The sequence below is a fragment of the Myotis davidii genome, unplaced genomic scaffold, assembly GCF_000327345.1.
Source record: "Myotis davidii unplaced genomic scaffold, ASM32734v1 scaffold630, whole genome shotgun sequence".
Classification (NCBI taxonomy): Eukaryota; Metazoa; Chordata; class Mammalia; order Chiroptera; family Vespertilionidae; genus Myotis; species Myotis davidii.
The window spans coordinates 236,837-247,964 of record NW_006282083.1 but is presented as its reverse complement, the minus strand read 5'-3'; the positions used below and the strand labels follow the sequence as shown (position 1 = coordinate 247,964).

The window sequence follows — 11,128 nt, the reverse complement described above, 5'->3', positions numbered from 1 at the left end:
GAAGGAAAATGCAATATTTAAAAGAACAGAAATAATGCAGCAGAGATATCCACTGTGGGGTATCTGCCCAGCTCTCTCAGATTCCCCTCTCCAAAAACTCCTCCCCGAATACATAGGGCTGGAGCCGAGTGTCCTGGGCTCATGCTATGCTCCCGCGCTCATTAGCTGTCATACGAATCATCTTTCACTCGGTAGTTTTGCCTTTACATTCTCAGGGTTGCTGTGAGGGTTAGAGAAGATAATGCTGAGACCAGCACCTGACATTAGCACATAATCAATGTCAGCCATGATCCCTCAGCTCCATGCTTGGCATAACTGGCTGCGTTGGAACCAACATATCTCTCCCTGGGCTTTGGGGTTGGGATCAGTTAGTCTTTACGTGGGGCTGGACCTGGAGCTTGAAACCTCGGTACTTTGCTTTGAGGTCTGAGGAGCAGAGAATGAGTTTTAAAAGAGGAAAAACCAGCCTGAGAGGGAGAAAGTCCAACCTGGTTCCCCATCATTTCTCTTTCCTGCTTTAGGTTCTGGCTGAGTCTGCTGGCCTGTCTGCCCTGTTTCCATGGGACAGCAGTTTGGTTTTCTTTTAAAGTGCCCTTTGCATTTAGACTAACTCCAGAGGCCTTTTATTTGCAGTCGAGAACCTTACCCTATAAAAAAAGATGAAATGTGCTGAACAAGAAAAAGCAGAAGATGCGGACTTGAAAATCCCTGTGATTATCAGAGTGCAATGGGCGGAAATGTCCCAGGTGAATGGCAACATCTTCCCTTTGTCTAATGAATGAGCACTGGGTATCTTTCCCAGAAACTGTATCCACCTGCTTCTGCCCCCGCTCCCCTTGCATTTGATCCTTTTTGATTCAAAGGTTTTATTCCAGGGTTTTGTTAAAGAAAATAAAGGTACATAGCAGGTGGGTCCAGGGTGATTTGCAACCAGAGGCTGAAGTCTTTAAAAGGAAATGTTGTTAGTTTTAAGTGTCAAAATAAAAACATTGACCAGAAATGTTTGTCTCTCCCCCCACCCTCAACTCCACAATATCATGGCTATAACAATATAAAAAAAAATTTCCCTTTGCCCCAAATGAAAACGAAAAGGGATTTGGGAACCTGAGTCCTTATTCAGGTTCTTTTACCCTTGAATAAGTCACTTTCCTTTAAGGATCCCAAGAATCCATTCCCTTCAATCCAGACATTGTTCAGGCGAAGAGGGCCTCATGCCTAGATGATAACATTTTCATGTAGTTCAGTGCCTCCCATTAATTTTGACTGTACTTCTCAGACGAATTGTGCTGGCAAAATATAAGAGAGATTCTCAAAAAATGGATCCAGTGTTGGAGGTTTTATCATTTGGTCTTTGTGTCAGCAACCACCTCCAAGAGATCCCAGGGGCCCTTGAGCCAGCTGGGTGGGGAGGGGACGCAGACACAGCTCATGCTCTCAGTATAGATCTGGCTGGAACGTCTCTATGGGGTGAGGTGGGTACACACCCATACAAATGACATTCTGGAAAAACAACCTACCTGGATTGAAGTAAAAAATAATATTTAATAAATCCTGGTCTCCCCACGTGATGGCATTCTTGTACTTCTGGTATAGAGGGTACAGCATGTCCTCCCAAGCCAACCCTGTTGGAATCATGCTGTTCTGGAAAAGAGGAAACCATCAGAGCAGCTGAAGCAAAGCAAATCCATCTCTCCACTGAGAAACAACGTAGAGGTACTGGGCCCCTCTCCCCCCAAAAGCAAATAGAGGAGAGGTCCTGCTGACTTCAAGGCACAGCACAACGTGAAACAAGGCTGTGGATGGCAGGGTTGTAAATGTGCCCATGGGCACTAGATGGTCCAGGAACTGGTAGTTGGGACATGATTTCTACTTAGAAAATCAGGCCCCAGAATGAACCTCTTTCTCATGCTTCATCCTGACCTCTGCAGTGAAGGAGCAGAATAGGAATAACAGCATTACGGCAGCTTAAGGAAAAACACACGTTTTTTGTCTTAAAATAATAATTTAATTTAAAAAATAAAAGCAACACATTCACAGACTAAATATTCAAACAGCATACAAAGATCTAAAATACACTAAAAGTACTCATCCTCCTACAATTCCCATTTCCACTTTTCCTAGAAGTATCCACAATTAATAATTAATAGTCTCTTAGGTGTTTTTCTGGAAATTTCTGAGTTATAAAAGGAATCATACCCTACAATATCATGCTCTGTTCTATTTTATTTTTTTTCCACTTAATACTGTTTAGAGATCTTATTTATCTTACTTATAGATTTACCTAATTCTCTTTTTTTTGTTTTGTTTTGTTGTTGTTAAACCTCACCCGAGGATATTTTTCCATTGATTTTTAGAGAGAGTGGAAGAGAGAGGGAAAGACAGAGAGAAAAATCAAAGTGAGAGAAACACATTGATTGGTTGCCTCCTGCACGAGCCCTGACTAGGGCCTGGGGTGGAGAGGAGCCTGCAACCCAGGTACATGCCCTTGACTGGAATCGAACCCGGACCCTTTGGTCTGCAGGCTGACACTATCCACTGAGCAAAACCGACTAGGGCTACCTAATTCTTTTTAATAGGAGGATTATTTTTGACTAGTTCTCTATTTATGGTCAGTTAGGACCGTTCCCATTATTTGCTGGGATAAAAAATGAGGCCATGTACAGCCTTGTACAAATATCTGTGTACATAGGTAAATATACCCCGCGGCGATTCCAAGGACAGTCCCCAAGGGTTTCTGAAGCACTGGATACACACGGAGTTCAAACATGACAGGACTCAGAAATGCAGCTCAATGTTCCTGAAGGGAAACTCCGCTGAAGCTTTAGATTCAATAACCCCCTGGGCTTTTCCTGAGCAGACAAATATCCCACAATTCTCCAAACACCGTTCCCTGGCTCCTTCCATCCTTACTTGTCGATTTCCAAATCAGCACACTGACTCTCCGGAAAAGACAAAATTCCAAATTTTAAACAAGGAAAATAAAGTACTTCCTTACCTTGAACTGGGCACTTCTTATACGAGTTAAATTCATTAGCATGACTCCCGAATTAACTCCCGCAGAGCCATAAAAAGGGTGCTGAGCAAAGCGGCTGTACCAGCCGATCTTGGGGATTTCATGCTCAGGGGCCATGGCTGCAAGCTGGGTGGAGTTAAACTGCCGCAGGAGCTTCCAGATGTCGTCGACGGGTCTCAAAAAGAGAACGTCAGTGTCCACGTAGAGGAGCGAGTCCACATCCTTTAAAATCACCTTGTGTGTGACAGGGAAGGGAAGGAGGGAGAAAACAAGTCAGGGACAAAGGAAGTGGCCTGATTTCAATAATGCCACCGATTTTCATCAATTAAGGTTGAGTTTTAGAAAGGGTACCACTCTTAACCCCCATACCTCCATCTCCTGTGACTTGAATGGTAAGTACCAATCAAGGGGTAAAGACTCAGAGGAAGATCTTGATCTAGATTGGTCCCATTTCAGGGCCCAGGATTCTACTTGGTAAAGGCTGAACTTCCAAAGGAATGAAAACATCAGAAAATTACTGTGGCTCTGTCTTCTTCCCTTCTCCCATAAGGCCATCTGTTTTTCTCTTCCTGGAACAGTTAGGTCTCGCATCCCACAACTTGAAGTGGACAGTCTCAAAGCCAGCTCACGCCATGCTTTGGAGTAAGTATTCCGTCTCCGGATCCATTTGTTTCTAGTATTGATGGGTATGGCTCTGCGTCTTTTTGAAATATATTTTGAGCCAAGATTTAGACTTGGGAATAGGCAAACTTTTTCTCTAAAGGGCCAGAGAGTAAATATTTTAGGCTCGCCGAAACCGGTTTGGCTCAGTGGATAGAGCATCAGCCTGCGGCAATATATTTAAAAATAAATAAATAAATAAATATTTTAGGCTCTTTTGAACCCATGCAACTCTGCCATTGCAGCATGAAAGCATCCATCGACAATGTATAAACAAATGAGTATGACTGTATTCTAACAAAACCTTATTATTTATTCTAATAATACATTATATGAAATTTGAATTTCATATAATTTCCAAATCTCACAAAGTCTTCTTTTGAATTTTCAACATGGGAAATGTAAAAGCCACTCTTGGCTCATAGGCTATGATTTGTTACCCTCTGTTGCAGGTCATTCAAGCAAAACACTTAGTGAGTTCTCCTTTGCTAACTGCATATCTACCAGAGTTTGCACGAGTGCTCAAGACTACAAAGCTTTCATTAGTAACCGTGTAATCTGCCTTGCTTTGCCCTTGTTCCCCAAATTTAGTGGTAGATTAAACCAAAGAAGGATTTGAATCCTCCTGGATCCCTGGCCCAACATCATCCTAACACCATCACAGCCCTTGTTATAGATAGAATGCCTATGTCTTTCCAAAGTTCATATAGTAAAGCCCCAACACTGCCCCCTCCATGTGATGGACCTTGGAGATGGGACGTGGGCAGTCATTAGGATTAGATGAGGTGAGGAGGGCAAAGCCCTTATGACCGGATCGTGATCTTTTAAGAGACAACAGAGATCTAACTGTTCCAAGAAAAAAAACTAAGAGAGAAAGATAAGCGGCCTTAATGGAGGTTAGAAAAAACCGAGCCACAGTAATTTGCTGCTGTTTTCATTTCTTTGAAAGTTCAACCCTTACCAGAGAGTGTGTTCTCTCTCTTCACCATGTGACAACACAAGAGGAAGGCAACCTTCTGTAAACAAAACAGGGGCTCTCCAGAACCCAGCCATGCTGGCACCAGACTTCATTCAGGCTTCCAGGCTCCTGAACCCTGGAAAAAATAAGTTTTGCTAATTAAACCACCAGTCTGTGCTATGAAGAGCCGTTTGTTACGACAGCTGACAAAGGCAACCCTTCATTGAGATCCCCAATATGTAATCCCGAGGAGCAGGTGCAGATGACATGCCACAGACGCTTCATTCTTGAATAATTTAAAAGCTCACTTGATTAGCCACCGGATTTATCTTTCTCATCGACTAGAGGAATAGATTTTACAAACTAATAAAATGAAAAATAATCATCATCTACCATTTCATAAAAGATTATGTTGACATCCAGTTTAATAATTCACAATTAGGATAAATGCTTTAATTGAGGACACAAACTTAAAAAAACACACCAGCCTTTCTTTTTCCTCTATTTTTTCAAGGAAAGGGAACCACCTTGCCATGGAGGAGCATTAGTCTGCTGACTATTTTAAAGCACAACTACAGAGTACTGTCAAGGAAAGGCGGGCTCTACACAAGTACTAGTAAACTCATGTTATAATACTAATTCGGTGTCACATGTAAATACAATTATGAGGTCTTGCATGTGCAAGACCCATCCCAAGGACTCAATGTGCTGCCAATTTATTTTATTGAAAAGGAACAATAAAGCACAGAAAAGTCCTCTATTTAAATTCATGTGTCAAAAATGCTAATGATTGCTGGATTTTGGCTAATAAATTATAGAAAGGTAAAGTCACTTCCTAGAATGTGTTTAAGGAAATAAGAGACTGCATGGTGTTCCAGTGAAAAAGCTAATTTAGAAACTGAATCAGAGAGAAAACTATTCCCACTCATGTGAGAGAGTATATATTTGTCATCATGACTGATTAGCCAATAAGTTCTGAATAAAAATATATAACACTGATGTTTTAATCAATTAAGGGTTATGCAGACATCTGCTCCAAAAATTTAAAGTCAATGGGATTGATTAATTTAAATTTTTCTTGGCCTTACATTATTTTTTAAAAATATATTTTATTGATTTTTTACAGAGAGGATGGGAGAGAGATAGAGAGTTAGAAACATCGATGAGGGAGAAACATCGATCAGCTACCTCCTGCACACTCCCTACTGGGGATGTACCCGCAACCAAGGTACATGCCCTTAACTGGAATCGAACCCAGGACCCTTCATTCCACAGGCCGACGCTCTATCCACTGAGCCAAACCGGTCAGGGAGGCCTTACATTATTGTTGTTGTTATTATTACTTTCTTCAATAAAATAAATTTGTTGCCATTCCTCTTTAAAACAAAAAATAAAACAGACACACTTGAAGAAGGTCTTGAAAAGGAAAACTACAAATTCTGCAGGATTCCATCATGAAGCTACAGGCAATACCTTTAATCAACAGAGAAAAACACAAGTTGCCCCAGACTCGGTAATATCAGAACAGTCTCAGTATACAATTTAATCCACCAATATCCTATTCTGTGACATGCAGATTGCTCCTCTTTTTTACTATTATAAACAACAGCAAACTGAGTGTCTTTTTAGGAAAATTTTTAATCACATAATGTGGCGTTTGTTTTTCTTTTTAACTTAGTAAATATTTAGAAAATATTTACATGGTTAAAAAATAAAAGTATATTAAAGTAAATTTCCTGACAAGTTATTCTTCTTTGCCCTCTGTTACCAAGTCCCCTCCACAGAGGTAGCCAATGTCATTGAATTGCTCAGAGTTGTGCCAGAGACCTTCTGTGCATCCTGTATAAGTGTAGTATGAAAACTGTCCCTTCGACCAGGAGTTGTCTGGGAGTTCAACCAGGGGGCGGGGCTGGCCAAGGGAAGGGAGGGAGGCCCCATCTGGTAGCTGACAGCCGCTAGGGACCCTACCAGTGCATGAATTTTGTGCACTGGGCCTCTAGTATAAGAATAAATAGCTAGGCATATACAATTCCTCTTTTATGCTACAAATGATAGCATACATGATATTGTCATCTCATTTGTTTTATTTTTAAAATATATTTTTATTGATTTCAGAGAGGGAAGGGAGAGAGAGATAGAAACATCAATGATGAGAGAGAATCATTGACTGGCTGCTTCCTGCACACCCCACATTGGAATGGAGCCCCCAACCTGGGCATGTACCCTGATCAGGAATCTAACTGTGACCTCCTAGTGCATAGGTAGATGCACAAGCACTGAGCCACACTGGCCAGGTTCATTTGTTTTATTTTTAAAAAATAAAAAAATAAATGTAGAAGGACTTTTAATATCAGCAAATAAAAATTTCATTTATTATTTTTTATTCCTGTACTGTATTCCATTGTGTGGATCTACCAGAATTTATCTAGTTATCTACTGTAGAACACTTAGGTGTTTCTCAAGCTTTTTTATTACAATGTCACAATGAAAAACCTCATATTAATTCATTTCAAACACATATGAGTGTATCTTTAGGATAAATTCATTAAAATGTAATTCCTTAGTCAAAGAATATATGCATTTTTACATTTTCAAAAAAATTTTTTTTATTGTAGAAAGCATTACCTATGTCCTCTCTCCCCATTGTCCTCTCCCAGCCTGCCCTCACCCTCCTCCCAGCCCCAGCCGCCACACCCCCCATTGTCTGTGTCCATTGGTTATGCTTACATGCACACAAGTACATATAAGCATTGATCTCTTATCTCTCCCCGATCCCCCGTCATGCTCACACTTCCCTACCTTCCCTCTGAGGTTTGACAGTCTGTTCAATGAATCTGTGTTTCTGGATCTGTTTTTGTTCATCAGTTTATGTTGTTCATTATAGTCCACAAATGAGTGGGATCATGTGATACTTATCTTTTTCTGACTGTCTTATTTCGCTTAGCACAATCCTCTTCAGGTCCATCCATGCTGTTGCAAATGGTAACAGCTCTTTCTGTTTTACAGCAGCATAGTATTCCATTGTGTAGATATAACCACAGCTTTGTAATCCACTGATGGGCACATAGGCTGTTTCCAAATCTTCGCTATTGTAAATTGTGCTGCTGTGAATATAGGGATGCATATGTTTTTTTCTGATTGGTGTTTCTGTTTTTTGGGGGATATATTCCTAGAAGTGGGATCACTGGGTCAAATGCGAGTTCCATTGTTAATTTTTTGAGGAAACTCCATACTGTTCTCCACAGTGGCTGCATCAGTCTGCATTCCCACCAGCAGTGAACGAGGGTTCCTTTTCCTCCACATCCTCACCAGCAGTTGTCATTTGTTGATTTGTTGCTGATAGCCATTCTGACAGGTGAGATGGTACCTCATTGTCGTCTTGATTTGCATCTCTCGGATGATAGTGACTTTGAGCATGTTTTCATGTCTCTTGACCTTCCATATGTCCAGTTTCGAAAATTATCTATTTTGGTCCTCTGCCCATTTTTTTATTGGATTATTTTTCTTCCTTTTGTTAAGTTGTATGAGTTCCCTATAAATTTTGGAGATTAAACCCTTATCATATGTCACATTGGCAAATATGTTCTCCCATGCAGTGGGTTTTCTTGTTTTGTTGATGGTTTCTTTTGCTGTGCAAAAACTTTTTATTTTGATTTAGTCCCATTTGTTTATTTTCTCCTTAGTTTTCATTGTTGTAGGAGATGTGTCAGTAAACATATTGCTATGAGCTATAGCTAATATTTTGCTGCCTATGTGTTCTTCTAAGATTTGTATGGTTTCCCATTTTATGTTGAAGTCTTTTATCCATTTTGAGTTTTTTTGTGTGTATGATATAGGTTGGTGGTCTAGTTTCATATTTTGGTATGGATCTGTCCAATTTTCCCAACACCATTTATTGAAGAGGCTGTCTTGACTCCATTATATGTTCTTGTCTCCTTTGTCAGATGTCAATTGAGCATACTGGTTTGGGTTGATTTGGGGGTTCTCTGTTCTGTTCCATTTGTCTATATGTCTGTTCTTGTGTCAATACCATGTTGTATTGAGAACAGTGGCTTTGTATAATAACCTTATATCTGGTATTGTGATCCCTCCAACATTGTTATTTTTTCTCAAGATTGCTGTGGCAATTCCAGGTGTTGTTTTTTTTTTTAATTCCATATAAATTTTTGGAGAGTTTGTTCAAGATTTGTGAAATATGCTGTTGGTATTTTAATGGGGATTGCATTGAATCTGTAGATTGCTTTGGGTAGTATGGAAATTTTTATGATGTTGATTCTACCAATCCATGAACATGATATATTCTTCCATTTGTTTATATCTTCCTCTATCTCTTTTTTCAAAGTTCTGCAATTTTCCAAGGACAGCTCTTTTACCTCCTTAGTTAAGTTTATTCCGAGATAGCTTAATTTTTTTTTGTTGCAATGGTAAATGGGATTATTTTTTAGTTTCTCTTTCTGTAAGTTCATTGTTGGTATATAAAAAATGCCATAGATTTCTGGGTGTTAATTTTGTATCCTGCTACATCACTGAATTCATTTATTAAATTTAGTAGTTTTTTTTTATGGAGTCTTTAGGGTTTTCTATGTACAATATCATGTCATCAGTGAATAAGGACAGTTTTACTTCTTTCCCAATTCGGATGGCTTTTATTTCTTCTTGCCTAATCGTTATGGCTAGCACTTCCAGTACTATGTCGAACAGGAGTGGTGAAAGTGGGCATCCTTGTCTTGTTCCTTTTCTGAGGGGGAAATGGTTTTAGATTTTGCCATTTGAGTATGAGGTTGGCTGTAGATTTGTCATATAAGGCTTTAATTATATTGAGGTATGATCTTTCTATTCCTACTTTGGTGAGAGTGTTTTCAAGAAAAGATGTTGGATTTTATTCAATGCTTTTTCTGCATTGCTTGATATGATTAGTGATTTTTGTCTCTCAATTTTTTATGTGATGTATCAGGTTTATTGATTGTGGATATTGTACACCCTTTGCATCCCCAGAATAAATCCCACTTAGTCATAGTGTATGATCTTCCTGATGTCCTGCTGGATCTGATTTACTAGAATTTTGTTGAGAATTTTAGCATCTATATTCATCAGTGGTAATGGCCTGTAATTCTCTTTCTTTCAGTGATTTTATCTGGTTTTGGGATTAGGGTGATGCAGGCTTCATAGAAGAAGCTTGGAAGTGTGCCTTCCTCTTGAATTTTTTTGATAGTCTGAGGAGGGGCAGTTTTAGTTCTGTGAATGTTTGGCAAAACTTCCCTGTGAAGCTGTCTGGACCAGGGCTTTTGTTTGCTGGAAGTTTTTTGATTACTGCTTCAATTTCCTCCATAGTTAACTGCCTATTCAGATTTCTTTTTTATTCTTCCTGATGGAGTTTTAGAAAATTGTATTTTTCTAGAAATGTGTCATTTCATCTCGGTTGTCCAGTTTGTTGGAATAGAATTATTCATAGTATTTTTTTTTTTTTACAATCCTTTGTATTTCTGTCAGGTCTGTTGTTGTTACTTCACCTCTTTCATTTCTGATTTTGTTTATTTGGATCCTCTCTCTTTGCTTCTTGGTGAGCCTGGCTAGAGGTTCATCAATCTTGTGTATCCTTTCAAAGAACCAGCTCTTGGTTTTATTGATCTTTTGTATTTTTGTTTTTGTTGTTTTTGTCTCTATGTCATGTATTTCCTCTCTGATCTTTATTATATCCTTCCTTCTGTTCACTCTGGGCTTTTCTTGTTGCTCTCTTTATAACTCCTTAGGTTGTAGGATTAGATAATTTTTTATCAGTTTTTCTTGTTTCGGGGGTGGGGTAAGCCTGTAGTGCTGTGAATGTCCCTCTCAGGACTGCTTTCACTGTGTCCCATAGATTTTTTTAACGACCTTAAATATAATAATATTACATGCAATACACATTAATATTTTAAAAAATGATTTTAAGTATAATATTACCAAAACTGTACTAACATAGTAGGATATCACAAAAGTTGTAGGAAATATTAAAAATCTGCAAATAACATGATTACTTCTATTATATTCTAAAATATTTTTTTACTTCTGGCTCTAATTTTGTTCATCAGTTTATGTTGTTCATTATATTCCACAAATGAGTGAGATCATGTGATATTTACCTTTCTCCAAATGACTTACTTCACTTAGCATGATGTTCTCCAGGTCCTTGCATGTGGTTGCAAATGGTAAGAGTTCCTACTTTTTTACAGCAGCATAGTATTCCATCGTGTAGATGTACCACAGTTTTCTAATCCACTCATCTACTGATGGGCACTTAGGATGTTTCCAAATCTTAGCTATTGTAAATTGTGCTGCTGTGAACATAGGGCTGCATATATCCTTTTTGATTGGTGTTTCTGATTTCTTTGGATATATTATCTTTGATAAGGGTTTAATCTCCAAAATTTACAGGGAACTCATACAACTTAACAAAAGAAAGATAATAAATCCAATCAAAAATGGGTAAAGGGCCTAAATATATATTTTTCAGAAGAGGA

General features: G+C 38.9%; 1 protein-coding gene across 1 annotated transcript in view; it reads right to left on the bottom strand.

The window, feature by feature from the left end:
- Nucleotides 1-11,128, bottom strand: part of GXYLT2 (glucoside xylosyltransferase 2) — a 109,466-nt gene that overhangs the window by 72,153 nt on the left and 26,185 nt on the right. The window contains exons 3-4 of the mRNA XM_006752671.2: nt 2,996-3,247; nt 1,518-1,641 (exon numbers count right to left, since the gene is read on the bottom strand). Of these exons, the coding sequence (XP_006752734.1) occupies nt 1,518-1,641; nt 2,996-3,247 (376 nt within the window). The remainder of the gene's footprint in view (nt 1-1,517; nt 1,642-2,995; nt 3,248-11,128) is intronic.